At 40.8% G+C, this 14,815-nt stretch overlaps 1 protein-coding gene across 2 annotated transcripts in view; it reads right to left on the minus strand.

Moving 5' to 3' along the window:
- The window catches only part of Pir (pirin), a 101,613-nt gene that overhangs the window by 14,562 nt on the left and 72,236 nt on the right, over window positions 1–14,815 (minus strand). Inside the window, exons 7-8 of one of the 2 annotated variants that reach the window (XM_021153257.2) lie at window positions 9,595–9,639; window positions 260–342 (exon numbers count right to left, since the gene is read on the minus strand). In XM_021153257.2, coding sequence (XP_021008916.1) covers window positions 260–342; window positions 9,595–9,639 — 128 coding nt within the window. The remainder of the gene's footprint in view (window positions 1–259; window positions 343–9,594; window positions 9,640–14,815) is intronic. The other variant, XM_029473315.2, reaches the window with a different exon arrangement.

Raw genomic sequence — 14,815 nt, forward strand, 5'->3', positions numbered from 1 at the left:
GTCTCAAAGGACTAAGGTGGGAGGTGGGACACTCAATTGACATCCTCCCTTGACATCTGCATGTGTGTGGGGGCATGAACACCTACACATGTCACACACAGACACACATGTCACACACACATACATGCATGCACACACACACACACACACACACACAAAGAGAGAGAGAGAGAGAGAGAGAGAGAGAGAGAGAGAGAGAGAGAGAGAGAGAGAGAGAGAGAGAGAGAGGCATGAAGAAAGAAAATTAAGTTTAAAATACCTTATTTTCCAACTGGACAGCGTCACCTTCTCCAAGGACTGCTGTGTGATGTGGTTCTATCTTTTGTTGAGCATCATCAGGCCCTACCACAACAGATGGCACAGTAATGTCAGCAACTGCTGTGGTATAATCACCACACTTTTCGTCAACTACTTAGCACAACAATGCTCATTTTAATTTCAGAAACAGCAGACTTAGGAAAGCCCCTTGAATTTGGGGGTTGTTTACACTTGCTATTGCTAAAGGCTAAAATGGACTGGTTTTCAGTGCAGAAATGAGCAGGTAAGTGAATCCTGCAACATGTTTCCACTTATAGTCTTAGTGTATGACTACGTGACTGACTTTTAAAAGCCCTTGAAATGGCAAGTTCATAAGAATGTTCTCTTGTGTAAAATACAAACCTCATAAGAAGCAGGGCTGGAAAAAAAATCAAATGCTATCGATAATTCATTTCAACAAGAATTTACTGAGCATCTCCAACTTTCAAGTACTAGAGAAAAATGCAAAAACGTGCAAATCACATCATTCCTTGCATCTAAATAATTCAAAATGTTCTTGGGACCAACCAAATATAAGCATATGCAATCATTAGAGAAGAATTTAACAGAAAACTAGATGAGTTGGATAGCAACTTATAGAATCATGCACAAGGCCTGCTCTGAAACACTCTGCCTGGTAGGCGCCTTCTAAGCACTCTGGAGGCTGTGTATCTTTAGACTAGCGTTCCTTCCCTTCTACGGCTTACAGATGAAATAAAGCTAGCTAACACTTAAAGATAACAAAAACCTCATTGAGAACAGGAATTTTGGGGGCTCATTCAGGTTGGCGCACCCCAGGCATTTGTTCTGGAGAAAGTAAGACTTTAACAGAGCTGTGCAAGGTAAGAAAGACCTTTAAGAAACAGCACTTGGAATAGGGTATTGTGGATAAGAGGACAGAGAGTCAGTTGAAGGGAGTGGCTGAGAATTTCTAAGGAACCTGAGAACCTTCTATCACTATTTTAACAGTTACTGGAAAGGATGAAAATGTATCAAGAAAATCCTTTAAATCATCCTTATCCATACAAAGCCACCCCTCTCTCTTTCTCCCTCTCCTTCCCTCCCTCCCTCCCCCTCACACACACGCTCACACACACATTCACATTCATATACACATATACAAACATACACACACACATACACACACACATATGCACACATACTCACCGAGAGTGTCAGAGACAGAGAGTTAGAGAGAGGAGAGAAATGATAAGATCTGTGTCTTGAAACAGTAATTTTAGAAGCAGAGCATAAAAGGAAATGGAGGGTGGGCCTAAACTCAGGCAAACCTGTTGGGAGCTCTCTGTAATGGACTAAAGTGAACGTGGATTACAGTATGGATAGGAGTGAAAAGAGAAAGATAGGTTGGAAGAGATGGAAGAAGGGTGGAAGGGAGTTGAGAAAGAATCTAAGTTTGATGGTCCTCAGCACAAGTAGGCGGTGACCCAAGGAGAGCAGTAGCAGTTCTGCAAGAGGGAGCTGGACAATGAAGAGACCCAAGTGTGCTAGAATAGACAGAGAAAGCTGCAGCGAAGGATGAAGTTTAAGGTTATGTCTTCCAGCTGGGTATAAAAACCAAACAGGTATGTGAACAGATAACAGACAGTCCAAGATCCAGCATTCAAGGAGTTAGGGAGAGGGCTCAGATGGCTCAGTGCATAAGAGCACTTCCTGAGGACTTGAGTTTAAATCCCTATCATTCACATAAATAGCAGGCATAACCATGTATGGTTGTAACATCAGCACTGTGGGGAGCAGACAGGAGGATCACGGGGTTTGTTGGTCACCATCTTAGCTCCAGGTTCAGTAAATGACCTAGTCTCTACATGACCCAATCTCAAGGGAATCAGGTAGAAAGTGATAGGACAGATCACCTTGTGGCCTCCACATATGCACAGGTGCATGTATTACATTTGTACACCAGAGAGAGAGAGACAGAGAGAGAGACAGAGAGAGACAGAGAGACACAGAGACAGAGACACAAAGAGAGACACAGAGAGATAGAGAGAGACAGAGAGATCAAGCTAAAACTTTAAAAATATTAGAAAAGTGATTAAATGAAACAATAACTTGACAAATTATTATACAAACAGAATCACAATTTATAAATTTGGGGGATATTGGTCAGCATTCTAATAGCCATATTTTCTAGAGAATTCATCTTCCAGGCATAGAGGGCATATGGCTTACACTGTTGCTGACAAACATGAAACAGGATTCGGACAGAACAAGAATTCTTATCCTGGAGTAAGAATTCTGCAGCTAGAACTGTGACTAAGTGTGGCCTTGGGATGAAAGACAGATAGCACATGTACTTTCTCCATCACTTAGCTGCCATGTAGTTTTTCTTCAGTCATAACTGTAGCCAACAAAGCACAGCATTATTTGCTCTGCTGATAGCTCTGTCTCCAAGAGAAGTCACAGATATTTTTATACCATGTTATAGTGCAGTGCTTATCTTAGAATAGAGTTTAGGCTAGTTGTCACATACAATTAAGAGCAGACCTGCTACTAAATCATGTCATTTCAGATGCCAACAGAGAAGCATACATGTAATTGTAGCATAAACTGGTTCTTTAATACTTTAATGTTGTTACTGAATTTAAAAACATTGTCTGAGAGGAACTTAGTCCATGTTTTTTTTTTTTAAAAAGGTCAATGGCAGAAAAAATAAAATAAAAACTGTGTTTAATCACTGGCTTTGGAAGACAATGGTGGCTGGAATATAACACCATTGATTATGGTTTATAATGACTTTCCTGATGAAAATACTTCACCTTTGCCAATTTCAAGGAATCAACATGAGCTCAGGCACAATAAGCCCTGCAAAGTAGCAAGAGCCACCACAACATAGCATCCATTCATCAAAGGCACATGTCAGCAAATGTCATGGGGTGAATAACAGAACTCCATTGACTTCCAACTTACACAGGGGTTTGGCAAGAAAAGTCTAGGAGTCCGAGAAGAATATCATTTAGAGTTGGATAATATTTTAAACTGTGACAGGGAAGGCATTTTATTAGGTGTGTTTTATTGACATCCTCTGTGGATAATGAACCATATTTCTATCTTCAACTAATTCATATGTAACAGCCAGCACCCACGTAGCCCGCTCCAGGACTCTGAGTTTGTCATGTAGTATGTTTCCTGATACTGTCTTAATAGAGTGAGCTGACAAGAGACAACACTCAGAAATCCTGCTGAGTTGGTAGTTCTCGGCAAGCACCCTGTATCAGGATAGTGTGCTTGACAGCAACGTTGATTGGCCTGAGAAGAAATCCTAATTTAGAAGCAGACTTGATGCTGGGTGGCCATGCTCCTTCCTACTGATGTATAACTGAAATCACAGTGAGATGCAGAAGGGGCTATTTGAAATGTTCTACTCCAAGGAACACTTTCCTCATTGACACCAGAGTCAAGCTGCTTGGTGGATGATTTTTAGTCTACCTTGAGTTTCTAGTTTCCTAGGCAAAGTCTTCAAAATAGCACCACAGAGAACAGATGGATTGTATCTCCCTTTCCAGATCATTTCTATGGTAGTTCACTCATCTGGTTATCTCCTGAACCTAAAATAAGTTCCCCTGAAATATATCCTATTGTTTCTGACTACTTGTAATTATAAATTGAGACAAATCAGATAATAAAATACTTTCCATTGGCAGTTTCTGCCAAGATTGTTAAATCTAATAATGAAGTTAAGGAACATTTAACCAAAAATGTTATTACTTTTTTTGCCTTAACAATCATAAAAGGGCAAAATACCTTTTAAAGTGCGTTTCTTAAAGTTGGGGTCCAGCTCCAGTGTGTGAGCATCCTCTTTTCATTTTCTTCGCTTTATAAGAACTAGCACTCTGTTCCACACATTCTGGTAATGTCTATCACACATTTTAACATCACTAAATATATATGTATAGCAGAAGCTCTCCTACAACCGAGACTGACACCAATCGAAAAACAAACCGCCCCAAGCACCTTATTTTAAAATGTAAATGTCCTGCAATTTATAAGTTTTGATAAATATAGTTGGCAGGTTTGGTAGCTAGATTGAAGCCTTGCCCTCCAATTTATTTACATTTATTTAGCATGTATTTCTCTGTGTATGAGCATTTGTGCACATATGCATGTGGGTAGTAGCCTGGCTAGAGGCTGACACTGGGTGCCTTCTTCAATTGCTCTCCACCTTATTTTTTTGAGTCAGGGTCTTTCACTGAACCTAGAACTCAAAGATTGCTTAGACTGGTTGGCTACCAAGCCCCAGAGATCCTCCTGTCTTCCCAACACAGAACTAATTTTACAGATTCCTGCTACCACCACACTCAGTTTTTTTTTTTTTAATAGATGTTATGAAGCTGAACTCTGATCAACATGCATGGACTGTGAACACTTAGCCTATGGGCTCATCTCTGCTGCCTTTGGTCCTCTTTTTAATGTCTACCCATTTTAGGCATCCCCTAAATCCTTCTAGATTATTACACTTTCCCTAATCCCTCAGTTTTCTCTTACTTGTTTTCTCCAGCAATTACTTTTACAAAGTATTTGACTTATTTGCAGAAGTATCCCATTTTCCACCCATTCTACTAATTTATGCTCTGCATTATTCTTTTCAGACACGGTATCTCATGACTCTGGAGCTAGGCCAGCAAGCCACAGTGGTCCTTTCTGTTCCTCCCCCATAACACTAGGGTCACAGACCCGAACAACCACGTTCAGCTTTTTACGTGGGTTCTGAGGATTTGAAATGGGAATTCTTGGTCTACAGCCTGGGATGCCCTGCCTCATCCACATCACTTGTCCCTGAGGATGCTGATGAGGAAGAGGAAGCCAGAGGCTGAGAATCTCCGGAGCTCACTGACTAGCCAGCATAGCGGAAACTGTAGAATTCAGGTTCAGGGAGAGACTTTGGAAAAAAGAGGTGGGAGGTAACTGAGGAAGCAACTTGATGCTCACCTCCATTCGAGCTCATGTGCACACATTCACAGTAACAAGCACATACACAGCATGTATCACAGCACAAACATAACACAACATACACATGTTAAAAGATCTTATTGTACTGGGTTCCATAAGGCCAATTCAAGCAACTATATAACTGAATATATTTCCCGCATACCTCACTACCTCAACCCTTCTCTTCCCTTCCCCTTCCTTTGTTCCCCTAATTAATAGCACTCTTAAATTTTTACTGTATGAAGTCTTCTAAGATTATTTTTACATGCCAGGCAGTGGTGGCACATACCTTTAATCCCAGCACTTGGGAGGCAGAGGCAGGCGAATTTCTGAGTTCGAGGCCAGTCTGGTCTACAGAGTGAGTTCCAGGACAGCAAAGGCTACACAGAGAAACCCTGCCTCAAACAAAAACCAAAAACCAAAAAAGATTACTTTGGCCATCCAAATTGTGGCCTATTTGTTCTAGCCCAAGATACTACCTAGATATGTTAACATTTCATTAACTGAACATTGGGTACTTGACGCTGTAAAATATATGACTTACTGGTTAGATCCTGCCATCTGGGGTTGAGTGGGGCGTCATTTGCATTTATAAGTAAGATAAAATTGAGGTATTAAAGTTAAAAATCATTTTCTGGGTTCTAATTATAGACAGTGATTTCTGTTTGGTCTCTCCCCCCCCCCCCTCTGGTGATGTGTTGTTTTGTGCTTTAGATTTTCTCATTGGCAACCTCATGAAGGGGTGGACAGGAGCAAAGCAAGGAGATCAGATACAAATGAAGTCATTTGGCTTGTTGCTCATTGGTTGAAGCAGAGTCCTAAGAGGCCAGTTTGTGGAGCTGGATTCCGTCCATGGTTCACTTTATTTTGATCACACACAAATTCACTCAGAGGCTAAAGACCACAATTCCATCTTCTGCCAGATGTTTTGTACATGTGGCCCATGGTCATGGGGTAGGGTAGTAAGCCAGTGAGAAGAAATGACTCAGGACATTTCCACCTTACCTCAAGGAAAACACGTACAAGTATGGGTGTCCCTTAGCCTAGAATTTCTGAATGCTTCACTTATTGACGTCAAGGGGTAAAGGTCTGTCTGGAAATGAGGTTGTAATTACTGGAGAAAAGAGGCTTTGCAGATTACTTATCAAGCTTTATGCAATCATTATCTGCTCTTTAATGCCATTTAGGACAAAACCATTTGTGAGCGTTTGCATAGTCAAGAAGCACAGGAACATCTTCACTTAAAAAATTGTAAAGAAGGGCTCCCAATGGAGAAGCTAGAGAAAGTACCCAAGGAGTTAAAGGGATCTGCAACCCCATAGTTGGAACAACATGATGAACTAACCAGTACCCCCTGGTCGGCCATCACTGGAAAGAGAGGCCCATTGGACTTGCAAACTTTATATGCCCCAATACAGGGGAATGCCAGGGCCAAAAGAATGGGAATGGATGGGTAGGGAAGTGGGGGGGGGTATGGGGGACTTTTGGGATAGCATTGGAAATGTAACTGAGGAAAATACGTAATAAAAAATATAAAAAAATTGTAAAGAATTAAAAATAGTGGCTCAGGGTACATGGTAAATACATGAACTTCAACAAAAACTTGGATCACAGCATGTGTTCCATTGATTTATGTATTGTCCATGGCTGTTTTTGTGCTACATGGGCAAGGCATAGTAGTCTCAGAGACAAAAATATTTTCTGGCCCTTTCCATGAAGTTTGGTTCCCCCTCCAACCCCCTCTTTTCATTATTCTACAGAAACATTTCCAGAATATTTAACACTTTAAACTTCATGCTTTTTCTTTATTATAGTTCATCTCTTCAGGTTACTTTTTATCTTAAAATCATAAGTCAAGGGTGAAACCTCCAAAAAAAAAAGATTTTTTCTAGTTTTATAAAGTACTGTATGATTAGAAGGGTATCAAAAAATAAATGATGCCTCATTCTTCTCAGACAGTTACTACATCTCACTGTGCACACACAGGCACTTACTGTACCACTGCTAGAGAGGGTTGTTTTTTTGTTTTGTTTTTTAATTTGAATCTTTACTCTCTTAAATGATAAAATATGTGAATTTTGTTTGGGGCTTGTAATTAAAGTGCTATTTAATGAAAGAGGAACGAAGCCCAATTATACCACATTATGAAGAAATTCAAATTAACTGTTATTTCCAGAAGACTCAAGTAATTAGAAAACTTCTTTTTTTTTCTTTTTTTGAGAATATAAAGAATGGTTTAAATAAGTCACTTGGGATGTGGCATCATGCCCTGTACAGATGTCATTAGCAGGCCATCTGTCTGCAAACTGAGAATATATTTTCCAATGAGGATGCTCCCTGCAAGTTGTGAATGTATTTCCCAAGAAGGAAGTTTCCTGCTGGCATCCCCTATGGGAGTGTAGTAGAGAGCATTCAACTCTAGAAGGTCTCAGAAATGGGGAATTTGGGGCTACATCTTGGGATGCCACACCCACATGCATGTCAGACATGACTGTGGATGGAGATGAGGAGAGGTAAGCCTCTAGCTTCTTCCTGAAGCACAACTCAAATGAATATTCTGATATAAGGAGTTAATTCAAGAGATAATTTCAGTGAACAGCAGTCCGTCAATGAGCAGAGTTTTTAGGGAAAGGAAGTGTAATTGTTACCTTTCCATTGCTATGACAAAACATCATGACCAAGGTAACTTATGAAAGAAGGTATTTGGTTGGGCTTATGATTTCAGAGGGTTAAAGTTCATGATGGGAGAACAAAGGCATGGTAGTAAGAATAGCTGTGAGCTCACATCATGATCCACAAGCAGAAATCAGAGAGGACACATTGGGATGGCATGGTGGGTCTTTAAAAACCTCAAAGCTCACCTCTAATGACACACCTCCTCCTCCAGGAGCATGACTCCTAATCCTTCCTAAACTTCTCCACCAACTGGGGACCAAGGATTCAAACATAGGAGCCTATGGAGGCCCATTGTCATTCAAAGCATCACAGCAAGGAAGGACAGGCACCTGGTCATACAGTCCCACCATTAAAAGCTTGAGAATAACCCCAGTGGGAAATTCAGGAATGAGTTCTGACATAACCTACTCAAGGAGACAGCCAACGTCCAGAATGTTGATGCTTTGGTGCTTCTGTGCTTCCTGAGTGAGGCAGAGCAATCTTTGCAAGTTTCAGGAAAAGTGGGGTAGACACTGACAGTTGGAAGTTGGTCAGCAGGGACTGGGGAAGCAATGCCATGAGGGGCTTGGGCAGAACATTTATAGAATATACTGTGGCTCAGCCATTTGCTGTCATCCCTACACAGAGATTTTTCCCATCTCCAGGAAAATGGGGATGGTTGGGATGAACACAAACAGAGGCAACCTGTTCTGCATGCTTGGTCTCTTCTGCTATCGGTTTGGGCAGGCTTGAAAACACAAGCTGGCTTGAACTCTGTATTATAACTGAATGTAGTGTAGGCAGGACATGGAGATTGAGGTTGCGGAACACTTGGATAGTAGTAACTTTTCTACTGCTATGAGGTTCTAAAAAAAAATCCCAAGGGCAACTTATAAAAGGAAAGGTTTGCTTGGCCAATGGATCCTTAGGGATGAGATGTGGTCTTAGCAGGGAACTCTGGCAGCAGACACAGCACTGTGGCTGGAGCTGGACGATGAGAACTTAGATCCTGACCAGCAAGCAGGAAGCAGGGAGCAAGGATTCGCAATGGTGAGAGTCTTTAGCCTCTCAAAGCCTACTTCTAGTGACACACTTCTTCATAAGGTCACACCTCACAAACATCGCCAAAGAGTGCCACCAATTGGAGACCAAGAATTCAAAGGACAAAGTCATGGCAGCCACTTTCTTTTATACTCCCATAGCTTGGTTCTTGCCTCAGGTGTACAGATGTGAAACCTTGGCATAAATATCTTCTTTTAGAAACCCACTGCTCATATATAAAATGAGAGTTGCTTTGTTCTCAAAGATGCAATTCACTACAAACAGCAGCATACAACCCTTAGAATAAATGAAGAAAATGTGAAATACCTGAAATACCTAACTTGTCTTCTTATATCTCCAAAGGTATACACAGACTATGACTCTCATTGGAGCCTACTGAAGCCCCACCTCTTTATGGGCACAGAAACTGCTAACCTCTCAGATTTAACACTCCTGTACCTTTTGCCTGGACATTTATGTTCATGTTGTTCTTTGTTTCTGAATACTCTGGAAGCTGTAAGGCACCCTGCTCCAGATTGGTGTGGGAAGAAAGGAGGCACAGTATTCAATTACATAAAATAGTTTCATAGTTTATCCTTTTAGTAGCTTGAATTAAACTGCAATTGAACCCCAAATGGCATATCCCTTACTCACCAATATATACATCTCCAGAGATGGTATAAATGAAGCTTGTCCACCCTGGAAAAGGACCAGAGGCATTGCATTGTTAGTGCTATTAGTGTGACACACACACACACGTGTATATATATATATTATATACATATTTTGTCTCTATTACATATATGATATAAACATATATAACAGTAACAAAAGAAAAATGAGTATGAAATAATTTATTTTTCTTTTAGATATGTTTTAAGACTTTAATTCTGTGAGCTACTTATCATATATATTATATATTTACATACTTTTCTCCTCTCTCTCACACATACATGCATACGCAGCACATGTACCAACAAACATTTCTATACTTAAAGGACTTAGAGTCCTTGCTATTTAAGGGCCACCCAAAGTAGGTACTGTATAGTTAACTTTAGCAATTTGACAAAAGTTATATTGACACTTTTATTTATTTTATTTTTTATTTGTGTGGGTGTGTTTACCAGGTACCAGAAGGGGACAACAAAGCTGGGTGCTGGGGTCTGAATTATAGTCATCCAATAGAGCAATAAGCATTGTGAATCACAGAGACACCCTCCAGCCTACAGATTGTTTCTTACAGCTCTGTCACTATGCTACACACTATAGCACTCCAGTCTAGCTTCATGTTCAGTTTGCTGTACTTCCATGTGTGAATAATGATTCCAATGAAGCTTGGTTATTTTTTTTTTTAGTTGAGCTCTAGTTTCCAGTGATCACATCCCATTTTCTATCTATTATAAAAGAGTACAATTATCAATAAAAGGTGCCACATCCTGGAGCATTCTGGAGATTGGCCTAACTGGATCATCCTGGGAATGAAATATATATGAATAAGGAGGTGGGAATCTCAATAGAAGCAGTCTCTGTAGGGAAGCAGTCTCTCATCTCTAGGCTGGAAACAACCCAGGTGGAGACGGAAGCCATGCTGTATATTTTCTCTTTTTTTTGTTGTTTTGGTTTTTCAAGACAGGGTTTCTCTGTATAGCCCTGGCTGTCCTGGAACTCACTCTGTAGACTAGGCTGGCCTCAAACTCAGAAATCCACCTGCCTCTGCCTCCCAAGTGCTGGGATAAAAGGCGTGCGACACCACATCTGGCTCTGCACAAACTCTTAACCTTTGCCCTTGAACCAGAGGAAAGCTTTGCCATTCCTCCAAGCCCCATCCAAGGACGGCTTTGCCACTGGCATGCTGAGAGCCACTGGAGTCCTTGGCATGGCCATGTTCATGTCAGCAACACCCAGGCACTTGAGACTTCACTTGCTCCCTACAAAGAAGGATCTAAAACTTTTGGTGATTAACGAGTTTCAGATGGCCTGTAAAAACCCTGGAATTGTCATTATAAGTTTTCAAAAATAAAAAACAAAAACCAAAAAAAACCAGGATAGCATGACTTGTGAAGGTGCACACGTGTGCACGTACACGTGGAGGCCAGTGATCAACCTCAGGTGTCTTTCCTCAGAAGTCATCCACATGGCTGAGCCTGGGTCTCTCACTGGAACCTAGGACTCACAGCTAAGACCTGCGTGGCTGGCCAGCAAGGCCCAGGGATCTGTGTGCCTCTGACTCCCCAGTGCTGGCATTTCAAACACACACCACTACTTCTGGGGTTTCCTGAGATATTACAAGAGCGATTCTAAACCACCTGAGAGTATGCTGACTTGTTCCCTCATTTAGTGGTCCGCCATTTATTGAACCTCTACTGTTGTGTTGTGGACACAGATATACATATCAAGAGGGAATAGTCACTGGTATTCAAGTGGGACAACAGGAGGGTGGAAGGTCCCTCATAGATGCTGAAAATACATGCCAATAATCTATTACTCCATTCTTGTGTGCATACCATGGCTTTGCCAGGAGCCTTGTTCCTTTCTAATGGATGATCACTCCTATTCCTGCTCAGCCCAGTTAAAAATTCTACCCTACAATGAAATCCCTTTTCTCTCAACTTTAAAAAGAAAGATTTGGATTGGAAATGGTTAACCTTTCTTCTGCTAAGTGCAGATGGTTTATATTTCTTGTTTATCTTGAGGGAAAAAAGTAACATGTTATTTTACGATTACTAAAGCATGGGCCATCTAAACTGTAAGTCTTATTGCTACCCCGACATAAGGGGTGAACAATTAGGTATTTATCCCTTGGGGACTTTTGCCTTTTATGTACTACTTAGCATTTGCTTCAAAACTAGAAGAAATGTAGTGCTGTGTTTTAAATGTCTGTCCATCTGAGAACACAGGGCAGTAGCACATGCTATCATGAATGTGCCCTCGTTCATGTACTCAAACCTCTCTTTACACTTTGAAGGCAGCTGAAAGGTAATTCTTTCGAGAGACGTGCCAAAAACCCCATCATTCACAGTTGCTTGGCTGAGATTTTTATGTTGGATCTTTTAAATTATCCCCATGGCATTTCTCCTTCAGTTCCTGTTTCATCCTCCAAACAGATCATTTGGGTCTTTTTTTTTTTTTTTTCTCTCCCTTTGAAAATCCATTTTGGCAAACCCCTGAAAGACAGTGTGTGTGCTTCAATGAGCTGCCAAGTAAGTGTTCTACGTGCATGTATCTGGTTTTGCTTCTCATTAAAGTAGTCTACTAGATTACAGAACGTCTTTGCTCAGTAGAACACAATTCACGTTGTCTGGTGGAGAGCACAAAACATTAGAGCTAGCGGAACAGGAGCAGTTGAGCAATCTCCCCTTTATCGTCTTTGCAGCAAAATGTGCTATTAATCTTTGTTTCATTTCTAAGGAGCACTATTTCTTAGGGCTGCCAAAAGGAAAATAAATGTCAAATAGTATAAATGAATATATACTATATGTTTAAGAAGAAACATATTTTGTTCAAATTACTCCTTTGATACAGGCAGGATTGCATCAGCTGAGGGCTCTTCCTCTGTACGATATTGTGTTGGTTTGATTTTTCAAGACATGGTTTCTCTGTGTAGCCTTGGCTGTCCTGGATCTGCCTTTGTAGACCAGGCTGGCCTCAAACTCACAGAGATCCTCTTGCCTCTGCATTCCGAGAACTGGGATTAAAGGTGTGAAGCACCACTACTGCCTGACTTCCTCTGTGCAATGTTCAGGTCCGTCCTTCCTTCCTTCCTTCCTTCCTTCCTTCCTTCCTTCCTTCCTTCCTTCCTTTCTTCCTTCCTTCCTTTCTTCCTTCCTTCCTCCCTCCCTTATTCCCTCCCTCCCTCCCTGTAAAGGGAGGGATCCCTTTCTTCCTTCCTACAACTCTACTCTCTCATTTGTGCCCTGCACAAGAAATTGATGCCACCCTCAAATTTTTGTCATTCTATCAGAAGTAGCATAGCCTCCAATTTCCCCCTTTTCTCCCCACAAACATAGTAGCCACCCTACCGTGGTGGCTGACTCTTTGCAGCTGGGAAGATATTCCCTTGGGAAATAACAAATAAACTGTGCTGAGATGAAGATCATATTTTTATCCTAGTGTCTGAGGACAGTTAAGTCGGCAACACATACAAGTCAGATCTTCATTAGTCAAACATAAAACAAATGTACAATGTGGGTTTTAAATATGTAAATCATTTTCTGTGTCATTCACTCTATTTCCAGGGAGGTTCCTAATTCTTAAAAAATATCCTTAGTGAGAGATTTCCTCAACCTACATTCCTGGGCCTAAGCCAGACCATTTTTCTCCTGACTTCATTAAGAGTTCATAATTTATAACTACTCTTATGCATGGACGTGGAGGAAGAAGTAGAAAAACATGGCCAGCTGACACATCAAATTCCTAACAGAAGTCATCTTAGAAGAGAGGGCAAAGGGGCTAAGAAGGGAACATATGTATTCCCAGACTGAGGCTTACAATATTTACCAGACTCCAAAGTAGCTCCAATACCAGGAGCCTGCATAGGATGTCTCCACAGTTAACTTGCTCAGGTAACTCCTCTCTAGACCTGACACCTGGTCTTCTGGGATGAGAGGCAGAGCTGCCTGCTCCTCTCCTGCCCTCTTCTTCCAAACAAACTAATTTTAAAAAATGTTTACTTTGAAGTAATTTCAGACACACTGAAAAGTTTCAAAGTTACTATAGTTACTGTATATTTTTGCCTAGATTCTCCCAAAGCCAACACACTATCTCACATGCTTCATTATTCTTTTGCTGTAAAATAGGATGTTCCTTTCGTGCACACACACACACACACACACACACACACACACACACACACACACACACGCTGAATGCCTAGAACTTGGGAGATTTTTTTAAAATCAAATTTTTGCTCATTTTTCTTTACATCCCTTTTCTTTCTACTTTGTTCAGCATCTTTGTAGGCCAACATTTGTGAAGCTGATAGCTAGGCCGAAAGTAGACCCATGGAATCCACAACACCAAACCCAAGTGCTCTCTGCTCTCCTCTTGGATTACAAATACACTAAGCCAAGAGTGTCAGGATCACTGTATCCACAACATAGTCAAGAATTCTGCATATCAAACATTGTATATATGTATAAAATTGTCAAGAAAACAAAACAACCTATAGTGGCGTCAACAAGAACCTCATGGTACCTAGCATTGTGTTTTCCCCTGAATATTGGAGTTTAGAATAGCTGAAAATAAGATGGATTGTTTGATCACATAGCAACTGAAAGCTCACAACAAATAATAAATACAGGAATAAATAGTTAATGTCCATCTTAGAACTAAACATAAATGCCAAGAGGAAGAGGAGTCACTAAAGGACCATTAATTGGTTGAGTATGGAACATGACAGTGGGTGAAAAATCACAGTGTGAGTGAGACTGATCTCGCAGAGAGATTGTATAACTTGTTTAAGATCTGTACCTCAGCTTCCTCACTGGGAAAAATGGGACAATCATCCTGGCTCATGCGATTAGGAGGATTGTAAGGGTTAATACAGAGCTCTAGCAGAGCCAGGTGGATCTTTGTGAGTTCTAGGCCAGCCTGGTTTACATAGAAAGTTCCATTACAGCCAGGGCTGCATCATAAGACTGTGCCTCAAAAATTGTTCTATTTTAATCATTAAACTACAGTGTGAAGTAGGAATGTGTTAGGTACTAGATCTAGTCATTCTGCAATTTATACTTTAAAATGTCATGTTTCACAGGAAGAAGTAATACTAGTTTACTGGTCAATTGAAAATAATTTTTAAAAGTGGGCTGCAGGACGTGACTCAGTGATAGAACAGGCTTATGTCTCATGGTTCCAACCCTACCATCACAAAGAGGAA

This window comes from Mus caroli, unplaced genomic scaffold, assembly GCF_978045245.1.
Source record: "Mus caroli unplaced genomic scaffold, Mus_caroli_1 scaffold_5, whole genome shotgun sequence".
Classification (NCBI taxonomy): domain Eukaryota; kingdom Metazoa; phylum Chordata; class Mammalia; order Rodentia; family Muridae; genus Mus; species Mus caroli.